General features: G+C 57.4%; 1 protein-coding gene and 1 non-coding gene across 4 annotated transcripts; both read left to right on the top strand.

Moving 5' to 3' along the window:
* Window positions 1-5,538: 5,538 nt before the first annotated feature.
* On the top strand, window positions 5,539-23,455 carry TRPM2 (transient receptor potential cation channel subfamily M member 2). Of its 3 annotated transcripts, none has more exons than XM_039728073.1 (33): window positions 5,539-5,692; window positions 7,030-7,296; window positions 7,635-7,720; window positions 8,195-8,363; window positions 8,796-8,976; window positions 9,364-9,530; window positions 10,283-10,463; window positions 11,048-11,109; window positions 11,289-11,489; window positions 11,833-11,935; window positions 12,144-12,265; window positions 13,198-13,542; window positions 13,888-14,025; window positions 14,575-14,704; window positions 15,012-15,157; window positions 15,290-15,402; window positions 15,527-15,740; window positions 16,341-16,459; window positions 16,767-16,899; window positions 17,036-17,207; window positions 17,465-17,648; window positions 17,829-18,007; window positions 18,153-18,285; window positions 18,404-18,491; window positions 19,035-19,122; window positions 19,404-19,555; window positions 20,014-20,090; window positions 20,179-20,280; window positions 20,495-20,581; window positions 20,734-20,839; window positions 21,277-21,378; window positions 21,842-21,958; window positions 22,196-22,321. In XM_039728073.1, exons 2-33 carry the CDS (start codon window positions 7,102-7,104, stop codon window positions 22,319-22,321), a joined length of 4,518 nt encoding a protein of 1,505 aa, XP_039584007.1. In that variant the 5' UTR covers window positions 5,539-5,692; window positions 7,030-7,101. The 3 variants fall into 3 exon arrangements, with proteins under 3 accessions (XP_039584007.1, XP_039584006.1, XP_039584004.1); XM_039728072.1 differs by having other exon boundaries at window positions 15,524-15,740; XM_039728070.1 differs by lacking the exon at window positions 5,539-5,692 and having other exon boundaries at window positions 7,102-7,296; window positions 15,524-15,740; window positions 22,196-23,455.
* LOC120511268 lies at window positions 21,235-21,320 on the top strand. The gene has a single exon (XR_005629692.1). It is a non-coding gene; the product is annotated as a Z6 small nucleolar RNA (small nucleolar RNA).
* Window positions 23,456-23,504: the final 49 nt, after the last annotated feature.

Below are 23,504 nucleotides of genomic sequence, written 5' to 3'. Positions count from 1 at the left end.
CTACAGCAGAGACTCTTCAGCAGGGACTTGGACCAGATGACCTCTGGAGGTCCCTGCCAGCCCCAGTCACTCTGGGAGTGTAACAGTGGCACAGCCCCACCCCAGCAGGGAGTGCCTGGAAGGGATCTGGGCAAACACTGGAACCCACCGCCAGGTGGGTTTTGTGCCACAGAATCTCTGTGGATAGGGGGGCTCCTGGGTGTGCTCCTCAGAAAGAACCCTGTGATGTCACCAGGATCACTCTCCTGCCGTGGGTAACTACAACCACCAGCGCTGGGCAGTGCCAGAGCACTCGGGCTGTGACCCAGAGCAGCCAGGGAGCTTCCCAGTGACAGCAGTGACTGAGGAACCTCCACCCCCGCCGCCGCCTCCATCCCTTCGTGGCGCGGTGGCGCCAGCGGCAGCAGCAGGAGGCGCAGGAGGATGCAGCTCCTGGAGGCACCTGGCGCTGCACACTCTCCGATGGGGACAGGGCCCCCCTGGGCTCCTGCAGCGAGTCCCGAGGGTGTTGGAGGAGCTGGGCTGCACGGGCCGGGGCAGGAAGGTCCATCGTGGCCACCGAGGGAGCGGGGAGAAGAGCTGGCCTCGGGACCACGTGCACCTCCTCCCCTTGACCCCATTTGATGTGGATCCTCCATAGCCCCTCTGAAATGAAAACCAGGATGCTGAGAAGGGCCTCGTCTGGTTTCTTCTGCTCCTTTGCTCATTAGTGCAGGACTGGGGGAATGGGAGCTGGGGGAGAGGGAAGGATACAGCAGTGGGAACTTGGGCACAGGTGGGATAAGGCTGAAGAACTGGTGGAGGGGGAATAATGTGGATGTTGAAAATGGAAGAGAGGGGCCATTCCTGGTTGCTTATTCTTGGGGGGATGCAGCCCAGAAAGAGAAGAGGAAGGGGAGAGCCCCATGGATCTCTCAGCAGATTCCTGAAGGAATAGTGTCTGCCCTTCCTGAGGGCCAGGGTGAGGACAGAGACTGAGATGGAGATTGGGGCAGACCCTTCTTTCCTTGCCCCATAACAATGGGAGGAGGCAGCCCTGGCACAGCCACCAGCTGAAGGGCACTGCCCGAGGGAGAAGGCACAGCAGGGACAGACCTGTTCAGGGTGTCTCCTCTGAAGAAGCCCAGAGCCCTTCCCCAGCTGGGGCATCACCAGGAGCTGTGTGGTGGCTGTGCATCCCAAAAGGTGCCAGGTCCTCGTTGTCACCCTGCTCCATCCCCTTCCATGACCAGGTGGCTGCAGAACTCCTGGCATTGGGACTGAGCTTCTGCCCACAGCTCTCTGCTGTCTTGGCAGACCCTGTTTCCCAGGAATAGCCCTCAAACATTGGTGTCAAGAGTGCTGGGGGCTGTGTCTGCCCCAGCCAGGGCAGCCAAGCACGGGGTGAGGCTTCTCAGGGCAGCCACAGCCTCACGGTGCCTTCTGCCCTGGAGACAATGGAAATCTGGAAGTGTAGGTGGGAAAACCCTGGCAAGCAGGAGGTGGCTCTTTGGTGCTTCCCAGCACCTCTCCTCAGCAGCACCCTCCTGTTGGAGGCCCCAGGGTGGCTGAAGGAGGTATCCTTCATGGGAGCTGCTCAGAGACAGGGATCCAAATGATGCTTTTGGGGCATGGAGGAAAGAGGCAGGAGGGATCACCTCCCCCTGGCAGACCAGGCACGTGTCCTCCCCTGCCAGGGCATTGGAATGGCTTCCCCGCTGAGGAGATGGGCATGGTCCATGCTCTGCAGTGAGGTTCCTCCTTGGGATCACAGGACAGCCTGCGGCAGCCCCAGCAGTGCCAAGGCAGCACCACGATGGCTTCTGGGAGAGGGGTCACACTGGAGAGAGGCTTGGAGTGAGAGGCTGATCCCACCTCTGCAGCACTGGCTGTGCTTTGGCAGGAAAAAGCATCCTGGATCCCCACCATCCCTGTGGCTGAATGTGACCTGGGGCAGGGATGTGTGTGCAGTGGAGCACAGCCACTCCTCCGTGCTCCCACTTCTGCAAATGGATGTTAACTTGCTGGGAAGTGCTCTCAGCCTTGCTGGTTTTCAGCAGGGCTTTTAGGAGGAGCGGTGGGAACCACCCCAGTGCTGGCTCCAGGCGAGTCCCACCGGACCATGGTGGTTTTGGCATGTGCAAAAATGAAATAAAAGCGCTGGTCCCTGGGGAGCCAGCCAGCCCAGGGCGGATGAGCAGTGCCATTAATGTGTCATTAATGTGCAGCCCTGGCGTCGGCTCCTTTGGCACTGCAGAGGTAATTACAACCCAACTGTAAAGCCTTGCACATGGGTTTATTTACTGCCTCATTAGCAGCATCTGTTCTCCCACAGAAGTGGCTCAGCTGCTTGCTCTCGTTCAGGGAAACCCGTGGAACTCACCTCCTTGGGCTGCAAAGTGAGCTGAGGGAGGTGAGCACGCCACTGTGGCTTCATTTTCACCCTGCTTGGTGGTTTAGTGCCTCTCCCCAGCACCTGAGCCCAGCTTGGTGGTTTAGTGCTTCTTCCCAGCACCCAAAGCCACAGAGCTTCACCCCAAACCTGAAGGACGTGGCTGTGTTTGAGATCCAGCAACGTTTCTCTTCCCACCTGTCTCCCAGCACTGCCCCACAATGTTTTATCATCAGAAGATCACAGAATTATGGAATCGAGGTGGGAAAAGCCCTCTAAGATCATTGAGTCCAACCATCAGCCCAGCACTTCCACTAAACCATGTCACCAAGTGCCACATCCACACATTTTTTTGAACACTTTCAGGGATGATGACTCCACCACTGCCCTGAGCAGCCCATTCAAATGCTTTGAAAGACAAGCCTTTCAACGAGGAATTTTCCCTTCCACACATTTTTTTGAACACTTTCAGGGATGATGACTCCACCACTGCCCTGAGCAGCCCATTCAAATGCTTGACAAGCCTTTCAATGAGGAATTTTTCCATAATATCCAGCTTAAACCTCCCCTTGTACAGCTTGAGGCCACTTCCTCTTGTCCTGTCCCTGTTCCTGGGAGCAGAGCCCAAACCCTCCTGGCTGCCCCCTCCTGTCTGGAGTTGTGGACAGCAAGAAGGTCCCCCCTGAGCCTCCTTTTCTCCCAGCTGAGCCCCTTCCCAGCTCCCTCAACCATTCCTTGTAAGGCTTGTGCTCCAGACCCTTCACATCTGTTTCCTGCTCTGGTCACAGCTCTCCTCTCCAGCAAGAGCCAGGGGATGACTGGGCAGTGCAGGACCCTCAGCTCGCTCACAGCTGCAGTTGCCCAGGCTCCCCAGGGTTTTTTGGCCACAGCAGCCAAATCAGTGCTGCAGCATCCTCTGCCTTGGCTGCTGGCCTGGCCTGGCTTTGCTGCTGAGCACATTTCCCAGGGAAGACGGATGCTGGGTTTGTTAACCGAGTGCTGTGGCACATGCAAGTTAAGTGGCTGCAAATGCACCAGAGAAGCTGGTTCATTCAGGGCACAGAGCATCACAGGAGGAGGGAAGCACCACCCAAAATGCTTTTGTTGCCTGTGGTGAGATCAACAAAAATTCACATGTGGCCCATGCCAGCCAAGGTGCCAGGTTGGGATGCAAAGCTTGGAATTACAAAGTGTAAATATTTATTATTGGTGTGAGATGTCCCAGCCAAATCAGGGCACCCAGGAGGGATTTTTTAATGAGGTTCTTATGTCCATCACATGCTCAGGTACAGCAAAATTGACTGAGCACTGACACCCACACTAACAGATCTCAAATCACAGTAAAACTTGGCAAAGCCGCTGTGTTTCTGCTCATCCACAGATCCAGGTGTCCTTGAGTCCCTCTGGCTGCTGTGACTGAGCTGTGACACCAGACGAGCCTGGGATGCTGTGGTACCTTGGTCATCCCAGGGATAAAGCCACTCTTTATCTCTCAGGGACTGCTCTAAGCCCCCAAAAGCAAAATCCTCTCCAGGGCTGGGCTGTTTATTTTACTTCAGCACGAACAATACCAAAGTCTTCAATAAAACTCCACTGCTTCTTTATATCACAGTGTTTCATTTATATATATATATATATAGTATATAGATACACATAAATTAATATACTTTTGTACTATAAAGGAAGCTTGACAGTTAGAGAAGGGATTTTTCATCACATTAACCAAGCCTGTCACACACCTGGGCCTCCATCAGCACCACCAGGCTGCTGCTCCTTTCTGGAACCATCCATCCCCCCCAGGCAGCCCCTGCTCATAATATCAGCTGTCAGAGAATGAAACAGTTCATGCCTCAAGCATTGATATAGTTTTTTTTCTCATTATACCAAAAACTGTATAAAGAAGCTACAAGCAAAGAAACCTCCCTGAAGATGCCTGACTGGGACTTTGGACTGAAAGTCAAACTGCTGAGATTAGATAAAGAGAAAACCCTGATTACAGCACATGCCACAGTTGAGATGGCCATAATACACAGAATATCACCATACCATTTCAGAAAGCTTCAACCCATGCACAGTAACACCACACCACTTCAGAAGGCTGCAAGTTCTGCCCTTCTGGTTCTTTATCCCAGGCTTTTATCCCCTCATGCTGATGCCCTGCCCCTGTGTGCCCTCTGCTCCCTTTTGTGGTTGCTCAGTGCCCCTGGGCACTCCATGGCTCATTGCTGTCAGTGCTGCTCACAGCTGTGCCCACTGGGGATGAGGCTCAGCCCCACCCCAATCACCACACACTGTGTGCCTACAAAACCCATTCCTCAATCCCCTGAAACAACCAAGTAAACAAGGAAAAGAGTGTGAGCCAACCCCAGCAGCTGTGCTAAGGATCATCTCCAGCTTTCTTTGGGGTGGAGGAGGCTGTAGCCCACAGACCCATTTGCTGGGAGCAGATTTGCACAGATTTCCCCCCAAACCCAGGTGAGAGGAGGAAGTTTTGGTGTGTTGTAACTTCACAGGGCAGTGAACCCATCATCCCTTACAGAGACTGGCTGTGGAACCCCCAGCCCCAGGAATGCCACATCCACAGGACATTAATGTGAGAGGCAGCTGGGGTTAATTAATCCATTAATCCATCAGAGGCCCCCCAGAGTCATTCCTGAAGCCTTGCACCACAGGACTGCACAGGATGCAACAAACCCAAAGTCTGCTGTGAGAAATGCCAAACTCCCCCCCTTCCCCCAGGGAAGTACCTGCATTTTCCTGCCTGGCCTGAGCATATATTAAACCATTGAATTCTATGCTTTTTGGGGGGACCTTCATCACCAAGAAGACCATCTGGGGAGGATCAACAGAACATCATTGAGATCCACGGAGTGCTGATATTTTCCTTGTTCTCTCCGTTACACTCTTTCTGTCCCCCCATTCCCTATTTCTTTCTTTCCCCCTCTCTCTCCCATAGAAATAAACCCCATAGCATTGTCACTGCCAGTGACATTCGCACCTTAATTCGGTCAGAGGCACTTCTGACCCCCGCAGTGACCCCATCCTGACATGTGCCCGAGGGGTTCGGGCTGGGGCACTGCCAGGGTGACTCAGCCTCTCCGGCGAACCGGGACCCGCCTGGGCGCTGCGGCTCCGGGCACGGCTCGCTCCCGCAGCCTGATTTGCTGGGAAGCTGCCAGCCGGCTGCCGCCTCCTCCTCTCTGCGGGCAGCTCTGCCCTGCTCTCCGCTCCTCCGGTGACAAAATGAGCCGGAGGAGCGCAGGGACACGGCGCTGAGCCGCGGTGGAGCCGGGGATGCGGCCGGAGGATGCGGCACGGAAGGTACGGGCAGCAGGGATCGGGGATGGGAATGGAGGATCAGGGGTGGGAATGGAGGATCACGGCGGCTTTCAGCCTTGCCCTCCGTCCTGCTGCGACCGAGGGGCACCCGACCCCCCAAAGGGGGAGGCAGGCAGCGTGTGCCGCGGGAGAGGCTCTGTCCTTGTCCCCGAGCCCTTAAGGACAGGAATTCCAGGTGCTGGAGGATGAACAGGTATTCCAGGTGCTGGAGGACCCTTCCTGCATAGGTTTATGCTTCCTGCATATTATATTATGCTTGTGGCCATGCCCCAAGCCCCCACGAGCATGCCTGCTTTGTGGGGCCACGAACAAGGATTAGGAATGTATTTGACCTTATTTCAACTGCTCCTTCTCCAAAAATCAGATCTGCTGGGGGTTGTGCTGATGCAGAAATCCAGCCTGCCAAAATCTGCCTCCCAAGGTCAGTGGGGCTGTGGGGGATCCCAGGAGGGAGGCTGATAAAATAGCTTCTCCTTGCTACTCCATGATTTAGCATCAGCACTCCTTGTCCCCACAAGGACTCCCCACCCTTGGGTGAAATGCAGGATTTGGCTTGAAGAAAGCAGAAAAAATCCTCCTTAAACACAGAGCCCACAGCTTGACCAGAGCATCACCTGAGTCTGGGCTTCCTCCATTACCTAATCCCAGCTCTCCTGGGAGGACACCCAGAGACCCCAGGAGCATTTCCACCTTTGCTCCAGCAGCTCTCCCATCTCAGCAGAGGGGGTTGTGAGTGTTCAGGGGGGATCAGGAGTTTTGCAGCAAGCCCTTGTTCATCTTGGGGCTCTCAGGGCACCTCTGCAGGGGACACAGGACTCCAGCACCGGGTCTCTGCAGCCAGCATGTCCATATTCCCAGGTTTTCCATGCAGGGCCATGCTCAGGCTGCTCACACACAAGACCTAGTTTCTGCTCTCCCTGCTGCCAGAAATATCCCAGCTGCCTGCAGTGGAGAGCAGGTGAGGAGAGCTGGCAGGCTGGCAGTGGTGGGGCACTTTGTGGGCATCGATGGCATCCCTGGGGAAGCGTGGTGCATGCTGAGGCTGTCACACACGTGGTGACACCCTGTGTCAGGACTGTGGCGAGGGGATGGCAGGTGGGCCAATCTCCACCCTGGCAATGATGGATGGGGCACCTCAGTGCTCTTAGCTCATGGGTATCCTTTTTTCCTTTGAAGGCCAGGCTGGACAGGGCTTGGAGAAACCTGCTCCAGGGGAAGGTGTCCCTGCCCTTGGCAGGGGGGTAGAAGGAGATGAACTTTAAGGCCCCTCCCAAACCAAACCATTCTGGGATTCTCTGATTCTCTCCCACTGCCCTCAGGATGGGGATGTGTGGCAGCTCCCAGCCTAGGAACAGGAGAAAGGAGGCTGAGAAGCACGAGGCACAGGAGCCATGTCGGCGCGCGGCCGCTGCGCCAAGGTGCTCCCCTCCGAGCTGAACAAGGTGTGCCCCGAGAGAGGAGATGACCCTGCCACTCACCCCAAGAAGATGAGCGACTTCGAGGTGGTGCCCAACCTGCAGCAGAGCAGCAGCAGCGTCTCAAAGAGCAGGAGGAAGGCACATTTCCCCGCGGGCAGCAATGAAAAGGCAAGTTCAGGAGGTGCTGCAAGAGGGGAGGTTGGGCACGCACAAAAAGAAGTGTTAATGAGTGGCTAACATTAACTAACAAGAGCATTAATAATTCATCAGGTTAGTTTTAGGGACAGACAGAAAACCTCCAGACATCTGGGGCACATGGCCAGCACTCATATCCCTTCTCCTTGGAGTGCCTCTGGATTTGTCCTTGCAGACAGTCGTGGAGTTTCATCCTTCACACCCCAAGAAGCAACCATATGTGCTCCCATCTCCATGGTGTCTGGCCCCTGGAATAACTTCTGGTCCTTTCCAGAAAGCCTGACCCCTTGCTGCTTTTCTTGCTCCACCAGGAAAATCTCATCTCCTGGATTCCTGAAAACATCCGGAAGAAGGAATGCACCTATTTTGTGGAAAGCTCCCAGACATCAGATTCTGGGTAAGTGAGACACTCCCTCCTTCCCTCTCCTTCAGGAGAGCAGAAGTGAGGGTTGGTGATACAGCTACAGCACCAGAAAATCCCAGCTTTCTGTCACAGGGATTCAAAGCCCTCTTTTTAACTGGTTCTTCAGCATGTGGTGAGTCATGGCTGAGATTCTGTGTCCCAGGGAAAAACATTTTGTGTTTTTCTTCGTGTCCCAGGGAAAAACATTTCCAATGCTTTTGCAGGCAGTCATCTCCATCTTAAATATTTCCGTCCTGAATCTCAACCAGTGGAAGCATTTGGATTTTTTTCCCTTAATTTCCCCCCAAACATTGCCCTTGTTTCTGCACAAGTTCTGAGCTGGAGGAGAGCTGGGTGGGAGATGTGGGGCCCGCGTTGTTCCTAAGGAGAACAGCACCTCCTGCCCAGGCTGGGCTTTGCCTGTGGGGTTTCAGCTGCTCTCCCTGCAGCTGTCGGTGTGTTTTTCAGGAGGATCGTTTGTGAGTGTGGCTATCTCAGGGAACAGCACCTGGACGATGCTGCCAAACCTCCCATCTTCCTGGGGAAGGAGTGGGACCCCAGCAGGCACATCCAGGAAATGCCAACGGATGCCTTCGGTGATATCCACTTCACAGGGCTGGGGCAGAAGACAGGGAAGGTGATCTGCTTGTCCCCCCCGTGGGTGTGTGGGGAGCCAGTGTTTGGGGCTTCCATGGCAGATGGCACAGGAGCATTTCCCTCCTGGATGAGAGGACGTTGGGAAAGGGTGGAATTGCCCCAAAGGCAACAGTGACTCAGGCGGTGGAGGGGTTGAGACAGGACCCCTCTTCTCAGCCTTAAACCCTTTCTGAAACCACAAGATTTGTGATTCAAGGAATGGCTGTTCCCTGTCCTTAGATTTGTCTGGGGAATGTTTGTTCTCAGGAAAGCAAAGGGGAATAGGGTCCTGGACAAAGACCTGGGCCAGCAGCAGCAGGACTCTGCTGTGGAATGGTGCTGGGAAGCCTTGGGGTGGGACAGGAGGAGGTGTCCCATTACCCTGACCCCGTTGTTGATACCCAAAATGTGTGCGTGGTGCCTTTTCCTGCAGTACGTGCGTGTCTCCTCGGATACCCCCCCACGGGTCATCTTCCACCTCATGACACAGCACTGGGGCCTCGACCCCCCCAACCTGCTCATCTCAGTCACCGGGGGAGCCAAAAACTTCGTCATGAAGCCACGGCTGAAGAACATCTTCCGGCAAGGGCTAGTCAAGGTGGCCCAGACCACAGGTAAGAGACCACAGAATAACAAAATTGCAGAATCATAGAATAGTTTGGGTTGAAAGGGACTTTTAAAGGTCATCTGGATGCAGAGGGTCTCCCTGTGGTTGTACCCGGCCATGCCAGGTTCAGTAAGCTGGGCTGTTCTGGTGATGCTGAGCTCCTTTAGCAGACCTGGACCATGATCACCAGGGATGGGCTGCTCCTGCTCAGTCACTGCATAGAGGCTCAAAAGGAGCTGGACTCAGAAAGGTGCTGAAGAAGGCATTCCCCAGGGCAGGGAAGAGACATCTTCTGGGGGATGGAGCACCCCAGGGACCCACAGCCACAGGGGGGAGGCTGGGAGATCACTGTGGGCAGAGCCTCTCCCTTGCCATGCCCCTCTGTGACCCCCAGGAGCCTGGATCATCACAGGGGGGTCCCACGCTGGTGTGATGAAACAGGTGGGAGAGGCAGTGCGAGACTTCATCCTGAGCTGCAGCCACAAGGAGGGCGACATTGTCACCATTGGCATTGCCACCTGGGGGACCGTGTACAACCGGGAGAGCCTCGTCTGCCCCATGGTGAGCCAGGCAGCCCAGGAAAACCCAGCTGCCCCACAAGTGATGGGCATTGAACTTCAGAATGGCTTGGGTTGGAAGGAACCTTATGGCTCACCTTGTTCCACCCTCTGCCATGGCCAGGGAACGTTTCATTCAATGTCATTTAGACATTGCAGTGTTCAAGGTTAAAACACTCAAGACTATTTCTGTTGACCTTTTTGTGCAGCTTCTGTTTTTTGTAAGTGAATATAGAGAGGTAGCATTTGATAAATTATCGAGCACAGATTACTCACTTGGTAGTCTTGTTAAAGCTGGCTGCTATAAATCGAATTGCTAAGTGTTTTGTTTCTAACTATACTTGAAAATTTGAATTTATCACTACACTGAGTAGTAGTAATTAATCTAAAGTATCCTTAACCTCTTTGTAGCTGCGAAATTCCTGGGCAAATCATTGTCCAGGAAATTCCTAGGCAAATCATTAGACCAGGCTGCTCCAGGAGCCATCCAGCCTGGCCTTGAGCTCTTCCAGGGATGGTCCCAGGCTGGCATTTGCTGAGAAGCCACTCCACCCTACCCAGTGGTTCTGTGCTTCTCTTGGGTGGCCTCTTGTGGGTGTGAGGGCCAGTGGAGCATGGGGCAAGGCTGACGTGAGCGCTGTGGGGGCACAGGGACAGTTTGGCTGACCCATTCCTGTCCCCACGTGCTGGTTGCCTTGGCTGTCTGCTGCTCCTCTGCCAGGCTTCTCCCAGAGTGTCTCCTCCTGCACCTTACAGGGGGGCTTTCCTGCTGAGTACGTGCTGGATGAGGAGAACCAGGGCAGCCTGTCCTGCCTGGACAGCAACCACTCCCACTTCATCCTGGTGGATGACGGCACCCACGGGAGGTACGGGGTGGAAATCCCCCTGAGGACCAGGCTGGAGAAGTTCATTTCAGAGCAGACCAAGGTGAAAGGAGGTAACGGCAACACACAGCTTGGCCTGAGGCAGGGATGGGCATCCCCCTGGAATGGTGTCCTTCCTGGGCTCCAGCAAGGGGCTGTGGCTTCCCCAGAGGATTCAGGCACAGGGGCTGAGAGGATTGTCATGATAAATGTGGAACCTGGTTCCTCCATGACACAGATTAAAGAACCTTTCTCTGCCAGACTTATGGGATCACTAAAGGAGTCCTCAGACCTTGGGATGCTGAGCTGGTCCAAGAAAGTAATTTCTGCCAAAGAGCCAGGTCCCAAGGGAGCTTCCAGGCAGATGATCTCCTGCCAAAACACATGCACACATGTGCTCACAGAACCCCAGAATCCCCTGAGCTGGAACAGACCCATAAGGATCCTCTAGTCCAACCCATGTCCTTGCACACCCCCAAAAATCCCACCACATGCCTGACCTGCCATGCCAGACAACCACAGGGCATGGTTTTCCTCCCCTCTCCTGAAGCCTGACATGTCAGGGACACTGCTCCCACCTCGCCTTTCACACTCCACCACCCAGAGGAGACCATACCGGCCCTGTGGGAAGGTGACCCTGGATTTTGCTTCCCTGCAGGTGTTGCCATCAAGATCCCCATCGTGTGTGTGGTGCTGGAAGGAGGCCCTGGGACTCTTGATGTAAGGAACTGCTTGTGGCAAGCTGAGGCAGGGGGCAAAGGAGGGACAGCTCCTTCCCGGGCGCTGCTCCCTGTGGTGCCACACGGACGGGAGCGCTGGGAGCAGCAGAGGGTCCAGGCTCAGAGAGGCCCTGCAGGTGTCTGGCTGGGATCCTGACCTACCTCCCCGCTCTGCTGCAGACCATCTACAATGCCATCACCAACGGGACCCCCTGTGTGATTGTGGAAGGGTCGGGGCGCGTGGCCGATGTCATCGCGCAGGTGGCCAACCTGCCCGTGGCCAAGATAACCATTGCCCTGATCCAGAGGAAACTCAGTGTGCTCTTCCAGGACACCTACGAGCTCTTCACTGAGGGCAAGCTGGTGGAGTGGACCAAGAAGGTGAGCGCCTTGCAGGCTCCTCTGAGCTTTGGGAGAGCAAAGAGGTGCCAGGGGTGCAGCAAGGGTCCCCGTGGGAAGTTTAAGCCTCATCTGCCCCCATCCACCCTCGTCACTGTCCTGGTGGGCACCCCAAGGGCTCAGGCTCTGCTCCTGCACTGTCTGCTCCCTTTGGGCAGAGAGGGAGTAGGGAGTGTTTGTGACCAGCCCGTGGTGGAGGACAGAGCACAGGGGCTCTGCAGGCAGCGGAGGGCAGTGAGGAATTGCCCGGCAGCGTGCAGGTCCTGTGGGAAGCAGCAGGGAGGAGATCCTGCTCCCCACTGCCTGCCCTTGGCTCTCCTTGCAGATCCAAGACATTGTGAGGAGCCGGCAGCTCCTGACCATCTTCAGAGAGGGCAAATATGGCCAGCAGGACGTGGATGTGGCCATCCTCCAGGCCCTCTTCAAAGGTGAGGGGTGGGAGGATGGGGCAAGGGGAACAGGATGGGGGTCAAGGCACCTCCTACCGCTGCTTGACTTATGGGGTCACCAAAGAAGTCCCCAAACCTTGTTACTGGGGAGAGATGATTATCCCAAGGGCCACGCATCCAAGGAGGCTCCCAGGTGGTGTCTTCTCACTGGGTGACCTCTGCTCTAACACGTGCACTTTGCATGCAGCATCCCGAAACCAGGACCACTTTGGCCGTGAGAACTGGGACCACCAGCTGAAGCTGGCCGTGGCCTGGAACAGGGTGGACATTGCCCGAAGTGAGATCTTCACAGATGACCACGACTGGAAGGTAGGGCCATGCCTGTGCTGCTTGTCTGGTCAGGCTCACAGCTTGCCAGGCACTTCTCACCTCAGCTGTGCCCAGGGAGAGTTTGAAAGGGATTTCTCCTGGACCCTGGACTCCCAGTGCATTAACTGGGGCTGTTCTTCAAAAATGCCCTCAAATGCCCAAAGCAGAGCTAAGCATGCACAAAGACAATTCCTATTTTGTTCAAAAACAGTGTTTTTAAAGACCCACCTGGAACCTAAAATACCTCTTGACAGCTCTGCCCTGTGGTCACTGTTCAAATAATTGTCAATTTGTCTCTAAACTCACCTCACACAGCCTGGTGCTTCTCTGCTCATACCTTATTACAGAGGGGGGCAGGGGCCAGCTCTGCCATCCCTGCCTGGTCCTGCTGTTGAGAAGCCAAGGCTGAGCAGGGTTGTCTGTCCTTCCTGATGGGGCTGTGGAACTTGGAAGGGATTCTCCTATTGCAGTCAACAGTTTGGGTTCCCCCAGCTCACACACCTTTGATGAGACTGGGAAGGGCAGGTGGGAGCTAGGAACCCAAAAGTGAAACATTTGAGGATCCCTGGAAATGTTGAAGGTCAAGCTGGCAACCTGGACACCTGCAAGGTGTCCCTGCCCCGGCAGGGGATTGGAACAAGATGAGCTTCCAACCCAAACTGTCCTGTGATTCTGTGATATTCCTGAACTTCGGATAGGTGCTCTCTACCCTACCCATCCCTCTGCCCAGCAGCCAAGGGGGCAGAAGGCTCCACTGCCAGAGAAAAGTGGCCTCTTCTAACCCCCTGGGAATGTCCCACAAGTTTTAGTGCATGCCACGTGCTCTTTCACATCCAAAGACTCCTCACGTGCTCAGGGACAAAATCTCTGCCCAAGTGAGGAGAATGGTAGGGTGCTGCTCTGAGACCTGACATCTGCCTCTGGCCTGCCAGCCCTCAGATCTCCACCCCGTGATGGCAGCTGCCCTGATTTCCAACAAGCCAGAGTTTGTGAAGCTGTTCCTGGAGCAGGGAGTGCGCCTCAAGGACTTTGTCACCTGGGACACCCTGGTTTACCTCTACGACAACCTGACGCCGTCCTGCCTGTTCCACAGCAAGCTGCAGAAGGTGCTGCTGGAGGAGAGGGAGCACACCTCCAAGGCGCCCAGGCTGCAGCTGCACCACGTCTCGCAGGTGCTGCGGGAGCTGCTGGGCTGCTCCTCGCAGCCGCTGTACCCCAAGCCCAAGCAGGCGGAGCGGCCCCGGCTCTCCATCCCCGTCCCGCACATCAAGCTGAACGTACGCACCCCGCGGGCAGCAGGGAGGGGGCACGGCCTCAGGGAGCTCTCCTGGAGGGGGCAGCTGGGTTTCTGGCCTCTTGGCTGCTCAACAATCTTACTGAAAGTGCCTTTTAGTTGTCTGCCCTGCATTCCAGGTGCAGCTCCCTACAGCTGTAGTGCTGCGGTGCTGGTGGGCAGGACCCGTTGGTGTGGGTGCACAGCCTGATCCCAGCCCTAGAAAAAGGGAAAATCCCAGCATGAGTCCAGTCTAGGCCACCCCTCTAGCTGGGCAAAGTCCTTTCTGTGGGGTGGAGGCAGCACCGGGTGTTTGAGTGGGTTTGTGGTGAGCATTGCACACTTGCAGGTGCAGGGCTCGAGCCTTCGGTCCCTCTACAAGCGCTCTCCTGGCCGAGTCACCTTCACCATGGACCCCGTCCGGGACCTGCTCATCTGGGCCGTGGTCCAGAACCGCAGGGAGCTGGCAGAAATCATCTGGGCCCAGGTATCACAGCCCAGAGAGGCTCATATGGAGCCAAACCTCACAGCCCCTGGAACCTGCTGGGATTTGGGATAGTGGCAGAGCTGTCCTGAGCCTGACCCCAGGCAAACAGGAGCCAGCTAGTCAGGGCACTTAATGTCCATCCCCAGCCACGCCATGAGGCCAAATCCCTCCCTTCCTGGCCAGAAAAGGCAGAGGGGATGTGCTGGGCCAGAAGTGGGCTAGTCAGGCTGACAGAGCCCTCAGGGGCACGGCAGCTGGGGTGGAGAAGGCTTCCACTCATAAACAGCATTCCAGAACAAGAGGCAGCATGGCTGCTGGCACAGTGAACATGCCAAGGAGTCACTTTGTCCCATCAGCCAAGGGCAGGGTTGTTCCCATATTCCCAATATGGGAGTGGGCTATCCACAGGCATTGCAAGCTGTCCATCCTGAGCACTGATCTCTTTGGGCCACCCTCCTTCCTTCCTGTGGGAGCTGGGGAGGGCTTGTCAAGGTTTCTGGGACTTGACAGACAGAGTGCCCATGCTTTCCTTGTCCTCTTCTGTGCCAGAGCCAGGACTGCATGGCAGCTGCACTGGCCTGCAGCAAAATCCTGAAGGAGCTGGCCAAGGAGGAGGAGGACACGGACACCACCGATGACATGCTGGCCCTGGCTGAGGAGTACGAGCACAAGGCAATCGGTGAGCAGGAGGGCTCCTGTGCCCCCCCTGAGCTGCTCCTGCCCCCCTGAGCTGCTCCTGCCCCCCCAGAGCTGCTCCTGCACCCCGCAGGGCTGGTGAGCTTTACCCAGGACATGTCTGGGGGGTGAGAAATGAGGGTCCCATCCTCACAGTTGGGGATTATGTTCCAAAGGCCATGCCCACACGCTGGTGGGAGTACAGGGAGTACCAGTGTGTGGTGCGCTGTCCTGATCCTGCTTGGAAAGGTGACTCTGTGGGTGCCCGGCCCCCGAGCTCAGCCTCGTCTCCCTGGTACTGGCCCTTCCAGGTGTGTTCACAGACTGCTACCGCAAGGATGAAGAGAGAGCCCAGAAGCTTCTCACCCGTGTCTCTGAAGCCTGGGGGAAGACAACCTGTCTGCAGCTGGCCTTGGAGGCCAAGAACATGAATTTTGTGTCCCACGGGGGTGTCCAGGTGGGTTCCCAGCAGTGGTCCTTGAAGAGAATATACCCAACTGTCCCCAAGATCCAGAGCTCTTCGTGGGAGGCTGGGGCACTCTGCCCTTCGGCCTCTGTAGCCAGCACTCCTCTTTCTCCCTCTTCACAGGCTTTCCTAACCAAGGTCTGGTGGGGGAAGCTGTCTGTGGACAACGGCCTTTGGCGGGTGGTTACGTGCATGCTGTTCTTCCCCCTGCTCTACACCAACCTCATCACCTTCAGGTACTTCTGGCACACCCTGGCACTGAGGCAGGGGTTTCCTCCTGCCTCCCCCTGCGGCTGGCTGGGGCAGCTGCCCTGGCATTCCCAGGGCAGCCCAGCCCACGTCCATCCCTGCTCCCAGCAGGGAGAAGAGGCTGCAGCCCATGGGCTGCCTGGCGCGCCTCCGAGCCTTCTTCACAGCTCCCATCGTCATCTTCCTCATGAACACCCTCTCTTACTTCACCTTCCTCCTGCTCTTCGCCTACGTGCTGATGGTTGACTTCCAGCCACGGCCGTCCTGGCGGGAATACCTCATCTACTTCTGGCTCTTCTCCCTGGTGTGCGAGGAGACCCGCCAGGTGTGGACAGGCAGGGCTGAGCGGGGAGGTGGCACAGGAGGGGACACACCCCTCTGGGAGCTCCTGGGAGGTGCCACGCAGCTCATGGTCCCATGCTGCTTCTCGTGTCAGCCCCTATTCCGAGAGGTCCCGGCACGTGGAACCACCAGATCCCCCATCTCTGAGGGCAGGGGTTCTCCTTGGCTGCATCTGGCTTGGCCCTGTACATTTGCAGAAGAAAATGCTGTAGGGCTGGTGGGCTTTTCCCAGGAAGTGTCTGGTGTCTGTTTTGGGAATGTCAGGAGATGGAGGGAGCTCTTCCTTTGGGTGAATTCCCAGCAGGATTTCCAGGTTTTCTTGACATTTGAGATTTTCCAGCTTTTGCTTTAACATCTCAGTGCCTTTCTCCTCCAGCCTGAAGAGCCCCAATGTCCCTGGTGTCCCCATGCTCCTTCCCAGATGTCCCTGTACTCCTCCCATGCCCCTAGAGAAAACCACATAGGCCCAGGGTCAGCGAGAGTCAGCAAGGGTGTCCAGTGATGGCCAGATGATCTGTGTGGTCTCCCCACTCTATGGGGCACATGAATATCTTACACCCAGCCCCTTTTCTCTTCCCAACAGCTGTTGTATGATCCAGATGGACTCGGGGTTGTGAAAATGGCTTCCCTGTACATCAAGGACTTCTGGAATAAGCTGGATATCTGCGCCATCCTCGTCTTCATCGCAGGGCTGACTTGCAGGTGAGCTGCAGAGCTCAACAGTATTTTCACAGAATCATGGAATCTCAGACTGGTTTGGGTTGGAAGGGATCTTAAAGCCCATCCAGTCCCACCCCTGCTTTGGGCAGGGAGACTTTCCACTATCCCAGGTTGCTCCAAGCCCTGTCCAACCTGGCCTTGGAGGCTTCCAGGGATCCAGGGGCAGCCACAGCTTCTCTGGACACCCTGTGCCAGGGCCTCACCTCCCTCCCAGTAATTCCAACCTAAATGATTCTATATGGTTCTATGGTGGCACTGAGGTGCTCCCTTTCCTCTCCTCCATGTCCAGGCTGATCCCATCAACGTTGTATCCTGGGCGCATCATACTGTCCCTGGCTTTTATCATTTTCTGCCTGCGCCTGATGCACATTTTCACAGTCAGTAAAACACTGGGGCCCAAGATCATCATTGTGAAGCGCATGGTGAGAGCTCCCCTCTGTCCTGCTGGGGTGAGGCTGGACCGTCCTGCTGCAGCAGCTGGATATGCCACCCATGTCATCCCATCCTGGAGAGGAGCTTGCTCCAGGACACAGCCATCCTTCCCCTCTCTCTTTGCAGATGAAGGATGTCTTCTTCTTTCTCTTCCTGCTGGCAGTGTGGGTGGTGTCCTTTGGGGTGGCCAAGCAGGCTATCCTGATCCACAACGAGGAGCGCGTGGAGTGGCTTTTCCGTGGCGTGGTCTACCACTCCTACCTGACCATCTTCGGGCAGATTCCCTCCTACATCGATGGTACGGGACACTGGCTGTGACAGCCATGGCACGAGCAGGGTGGCTGCGGCCAAGCTGATGTACCAAACTCATGCTGGCTGGCCCATGGGAGTCCTGCAGAGCTGGCAGTGAGCAGAGCACCTGGGATGGCGCAGATGGAGGTCAAACCCCTGCCTGCTGCTAAGCTCCCTGGTGCTGGCTGCTGTCTGAGAGCAGAACGTGCTCCCCAAGACACCCAAGGTCTGGCCACCATGGAGTCACTCTGTGCTCTCCCACAGGGGTCAACTTCAACATCGACCAGTGCAGCCCCAACGGGACTGACCCCTACAAGCCCAAGTGCCCGGAGACAAACGCGGACAGCAAGACACCCATCTTCCCCGAGTGGCTGACGGTCATCTTGCTGTGCCTCTACCTGCTCTTCACCAACATCCTCCTCCTCAACCTCCTCATTGCCATGTTCAAGTGAGTCTGGGCGGCTCTAGGTGTGGTGGAAGTAGTGGGATCCCACTTGGGGGTTGTAGATGTGGTAGAAGTAGCTGCAGCTCAGGGCTGACGAGGGAGCTGGGCAGAGCTGGGACACCGTTCAGCCACGAAGTGCCCCCTCATCCCCACGGCACGGCTGACACCTGGGCTCTGCCCCAGCTACACCTTCCAGCAGGTGCAGGAGCACACGGACCAGATCTGGAAGTTCCAGCGGCACGACCTGATCGAGGAGTACCACGGGCGCCCGCCCGCGCCGCCGCCCCTCATCCTGCTCAGCCACCTGCAGCTGCTGCTGCGGCGGGGCCTGCTCCGCCGCCCGGCCACGCGCCACCAGCTCAGTGAGGACCAGCGTCCCTCCTGCCCTCCTCCCCTCCCCAGGGCACTGTGCCACGTCCCAGGCATGAGGCTGGGCACAGGGGCTGTGCTCCTGGGGTTTGGGACGGGCAGGGATGTGGCAGCGCCGCCGTCCTCTTCCTTCGGCAGAGGAGAAGCTGGAGAAGAATGAAGAGGCCGCCCTTCTCTCGTGGGAGATGTACCTGAAGGAGAGCTACCTGCAGCACCAGCAGAGCCAGGAGAAGCAGAACACGGAGCAGATGATCCGGGACATTGCACAGAGGTACGGCTGCTCCCTGGAAAGGAAGTCCCTTCTGTCCTTCGGTGTCCTGGGCATGGAAGGGTTGGGATCAGCGCAGGGGTGGCTGCTGAGGGAGTTCCAACCTGCACTGTCTCTCCAGGGTTGATGCGCTGGCAGAGCTGCTGGACTTAGACCGGGTGAAGAGGACGGGGGTAGTAGAGCAAAGATTGGGCTCTCTGGAGGACCAGGTGAGGCAAAACCAGGGCAGGTGCCCAAGAAAGGTGAAATTTTTCCATGGTCTGAGTCAATTGAACTAGAACACAGAATCTCTCTGAATCAATACCCTTTGAGACAGTTTGAGTTTCCTTGCCATTAACATCTGAGGGTTAAAGGTTTATAGGAAAAGTTCTGTTTGGCTCCAAAGTAAACAGGATGCAGGTGGGAAGTGGTGGGATGGTCACCCAAACAGTTAGAGCTGGCCCAGCTCTTCTCCTTGGCCTGGGAGGGCCCTCCAGACCTCCTGGGGACAGAGACTCTCTGTCCCCTCCCTCTGGGGCACTGGGGTGCCCAGGCAGCCAGCCCAGCCTTGGCATATCCTGTTTCCATCTCCCTTTCCACCTGCTTTGTAAAAATATTCCCCTGGAGAAGGTTTTCCAAGGCAGACACCAGGACAGAGCCAGGATCCTGCTGCCAGCAGGATGCCAAGGGCAGCGGTGCCTCCTGCCAGGGCTGGATCCCGTGGCCCTCAGGGAGCAGTGGGGCTGGGGGTGACCCTGTGCTGTGCCCTGCAGGTGCACCAGAGTGCCCAGGCCCTGAGGTGGATGATGCAGGCACTGCGGGGCAATGGCTTCAGCTCAGGCGAGGACGTGCCAGCTGTGGGTAAGCAGAGCTGGCTCCTCCCCAGCAGCAAGGCACAGGTTCCTTTGGTGCTGGGAGGTTTGGTGTCTCCATGAGGTCATCCAGCCCCTCCTCAGTCCATTCCCACCCTCCCCGGGGTTTAAACCAGGACCTGCCAGAAGGGAAGCTGGGGTCCACAGCCCCAGGGGACATCAGCATCCCCATGGAGAGACCCAGCCAGCCCCCTCAGCAGGGCCCCAGTGCACAGTGCTGGACTTGGTGCCCTGCTTTGTGGGACCCTGCTGTCTGTGTCTGCCTCACAGGCTCCTCCAAAGCCTTGGAGACCAAGGAGATTGGCCTGGAGGGGAGAGCCGAGGAGAGCCAGCCCCCGTACCACGTGCTGGCCCGACACCTCCTGTACCCGGGGTCTCACACTCTCCGCTTCCCCGTGCCCGACGAGAAGGTGCCCTGGGAGGTAGGAGCTGTGACTCTGCACGCTGGGGCTGGGAGGAGAAGGCTTGAGGCACATCCTGGCACTGGTGGGAAGAGGAGCCCATCATCCGATTTGAGAGCTGTTCTTCCCAACCCTGGGACCCTTCCTGGAGTCACTGCTTGAGTGACCCCAAAGCAAAGGGCTAGGATCCATTCCTACTAGGAGCTGCAGGGCCAGGAATGCCTGGGGGTGCTTGGTTGGACACAGGGGGTACAACCACCCACCTCTGCATTTCCTGAAGCACAGCTGGCTCAGAGGCAGGCACTGGCCTCCATGGGGGTGTGAGCCCTCCAGCAGAGCCTGCAGCATCATCTGCAGCGTGATGCCACGAGCTGGGCAGAGGAGAGACTGGGCCATTCGGTGTCCCTGGGGTCCCAGCCCCTGCCTCCTGTGCAAGCAGAGGCACAAGCTGGGGGCTGACACAGCCCTGTGTTGTGCAGGTGGATTTCCCACTCTACGACCCCCCTGCCTACTCGGCCGACCACAAGGACATGGCTGTGCAGGACCCCTTCAGCCTGTGAGTGTCCCCCCACGGCTCCCAGCCCTCTCCCCTTCCCCGGATGGCACAGCCAGCCCTCCCTGCCGGGCTGCCTCCCACCCTGCAGCTCCTTGGAGTCTCTGCTGAAGATCAACTACAACACCATGGACGGGCTGATCGACCGGCAGAGCTTCCACGGGCTCTACGCCGTGCAGGACGGGCTGCCACTGTGAGTGCCACTGCCCAGCAGCTGCCTGCCAGGAAAGGCAGGGGACACGGAGAGGCCAGGGCTGCCTGGGCACATCCATCCCACTCCCACTGTCCTACAGCTAATGGTGGGGCAGGGATAACACGACCCAAAAAACACCCCAAGGATGTGGGATGCAGTGGTAGGGAAGGGTGCTGGGGGTGCACGGAGGGTGTCCTCACTCTCTCCCTGGCAGGAACCCCATGGGCAGGACGGGGCTGCGAGGCCGTGGGAGGCTGCACTGCTTTGGGCCCAACCATGCCCTGCACCCCGTGGTGACCCGGTGAGTGTTCCTGCTCCAGCACGGGGCTCGGGGCTGCAAAGGGGCTGTGGGGTCACCTCAGAGAGCTGCCAAACCCCACACTGCCAACGTGACTGCTGCTGGGCAGGGGGGAGCCACGGCCAGCTGCAGCATCACGGGGACCTCTCCCACAGCTGGAGGAGGAACCTGGATGGGTCCATCATAAGGAAGAGCCTGAAGAAGATGCTGGAAGTCCTGGTGGCCCAATATCCCCTGTCTGATGTCTGGGCTCTGCCTGGGGTAAGGGCTGGCAGGAACCAAGGGAAGGGAAGGGAAGGGAAGGGAAGGGAAGGGATCCCACAGAAAAGGGGGAATCACAGGTGTGTGCTGCAGCCTGGCTGAGGAGGTGCCTCTGCCCCTGTACAGAGCAGCTGCTGGGAGCTCCTTACATTCTCCAGCCTCTCCCTCTTTCCTCCATGGCTCCAATCCTCACATCCTTCATGTGATCCTGTTAAGCCATTGCCAAAGCATCCTTTGGCAGATGTTGTATCAGGCAAACTCTGCTTGGGCAGAGCTGCGGACTTTGTGCAGGAGAGGGAGGATGGGAGGCACCAGCAGACCTTGGGGTACCTCCTGCAGTGGTGGCAGGCAACTGCCCAATGGCCAAGCTGGTGGCAGGGAGGGAGGCTGGAGTGTGCTGATGGCAGGCCCCAGGGCTGACATCTGCCTTGGCACAGGGCTCACTGGAGCCAGGAGAGATGCTGCCCCTGAAGCTCAAGTGGATCCTGCGCCGGGAGTTCTGGCCCCAGTTCCAGAACCTGCTGAAACAAGGCACTGAGGTGGGGGCACGCGGCTGTCCCTGTGCTGTCGGTCACAGGAGGGCTTGGGGGCATGTGGGCATCACCTCGGATGACACACAGGTGTCATGTCACGACAGGGACATGGGGACATCACCACAGTGTGGGGACATGTGGGCATCGTGGTGTCACAGGGCCACGTGGGTGGCCCAGGGCACAGAGGCAGGGTGCATCGCCTCTTGGCCACTGCTCCCACCGGACAGCAAGGGGCAGGGGAGGTGAGGATGTGCCATAATTCATGTCTGGAAGTCAGGGAGCAGCCCAGAGATCCAAGGGAAGGCTGCCCACAGCAGAGTCTGTGCCTGCAGCAGTGGCTCCCCATGGCTCCAGCTGCAGCAGAGCAGGGCTCTGGCCTCCAGCAGGGCAGAAAACCCACAGAGTGATGCCCAACCCACCCCTCAGAGAGGTGATGAGGGCTCTGCTCACGTGGCATCTGCATGCACAGGTGCACAAGGGGTACCTGGACGACCCACGCAACACGGACAACGCCTGGGTGGAGACGGTGGCCATCAGCGTGCACTTCGACACCCAGAACGACGTGGAGATGAAGCGGCTGAATTCGGTGAGGGGCTGCCACCCCCGGGGCTCTCTGCCTCAGCTCGCAGCTCCCTGGGCACAGCAGCCAGGTCTCCAGAGCCACATCTCCACAGGACTCTGGCTGCGTGCAGCGGGGGAAGAACAGGGGATGAACGTGGGGTGGCACCTCAGTGTGTGCCCCAAAAGGAAAAGCAGGAGGTTGGGGCTGGAGGTGCTGCTGAGCGTGGCTGGCAGCACACATGTGACATCTGTCCCCTTGCAGTTCCTCCAGGGCTGCGACCCGGAGCTGTGCATCCGCTGGCAGGTGCTGGACAAGAGGATCCCCCTGCACGCCAACCACAAGCAGCTCCTGCACAAGGTCTCAACCCTCCTCGGTGCCTACTACTGAGGCCTCGTGCTCAGCTCCTGCTGCCCCAGAGCAGGCTCTGGCTGGGACCTGCAGCTCCACCCCAGCTGCCCTGGGAGAACGTGGGAGCTGCTGGGGTTGAGATAGTCTGGGTGCCTCTGTGAATGTATGTTGCAGGTCTCTGGGAGGAAAAGTGTCCCCTCCCTGAGGGCATGGGCTGCCTGAGCAGTCACCTGAGCCACCAAGTTCAGCCCCAGCTTGTGTCTTGGTGCTTCCACATCAGCCCACAGCACTAGCCCAGAGCTTGGGCCACACAGAGCCATAGGGCTTTTCCTGTGAGATGGTCCTTCTGTCCACTCCAACCTGCTCTGGGATTTGGGGTGGGCACTGGGGGCTCCACCAGAGTATCCATCACTGCTCCCTGCTCCTGCTCTGAGCCCTGGCAGCCCCCCTGCCACAGCTCCTGAAGGATTGCTCTGGAGAAGGCCTGGAGTGGCTCCTGTGGTGGCTGTACCCATACCTCTGGTTGCCTCAGACCCAACAACATGGTCCTGAGCTGTGACCCAGCACTTCTGAAGGTGTGAGCAGCTCTTGGCTTATATACCTATGGTTTCACAGCCCTGCCCAGGCCCACCTGCCATGCCCCCACTGTCTGTGGTCCTGCTTGTGTATGCTAGCACTGCCTTGTAGCTAAACTCCCCTCCTCTCTCCGAGCAAGGCCCCAGCTAAACGTCACCTGCCTGTCCCCACCCCTTGTGCACAGGGATGGAAGTGGCAGCTTGCTGGGACACAGGTGATCCGTGCTCTGGTGTTCCTTGGGCAGGTAGGGACAGGAGAGGGACATCTGTGTGTCAGCCCCAGGCATCCCTGCTTTTAAGGGGTCTTTCACTCACGTTTTCTGTGGCCTGCCATGGGGACAACAAGGCACAGTGGATAAATTTTTTCATCATCCAGAAGAGCCCCACGGTGGCATCTTGTGCTTGGGACTGCTCAGGAAAGGATTCTGGTTCCCCACCTCCTCCCAGTGGATCAGACACCGGCCAGCCAAGGCTGCTCATCCCACACTGGTGGCCACCATGGCACAACTGCAGTTTCACCAGTGATGCACGGGGTTTGGCGAGGGGAGGGGGCTCAGCCTGGCAATGCATTCAACCCAGCTCAATAAACCATTATTAAACACTGCAGGCTGCTGGTGTCTCACAGCTGTTTAACCAGGGGCTCTTCC

Source organism: Passer montanus, unplaced genomic scaffold (genome assembly GCF_014805655.1).
Source record: "Passer montanus isolate IOZ18808 unplaced genomic scaffold, ASM1480565v1 scaffold63, whole genome shotgun sequence".
NCBI classification, from domain to species: Eukaryota; Metazoa; Chordata; class Aves; order Passeriformes; family Passeridae; genus Passer; species Passer montanus.
Note: the sequence above shows the minus strand (reverse complement) of the source record. Positions and strands in the feature narration are given on the sequence as shown.

Coding starts and splice junctions, on each gene's coding strand:
- TRPM2 (XM_039728070.1), top strand. CDS start 7,102: ATGTCGGCGCGCGGCCGCTGCGCCAAGGTGCTCCCCTCCGAGCTGAAC. Junction 18,286..18,403: donor ATCCGGGACATTGCACAGAG/GTACGGCTGCTC, acceptor CTGTCTCTCCAG/GGTTGATGCGCTGGCAGAGC. Junction 21,959..22,195: donor AGATGAAGCGGCTGAATTCG/GTGAGGGGCTGC, acceptor GTCCCCTTGCAG/TTCCTCCAGGGCTGCGACCC.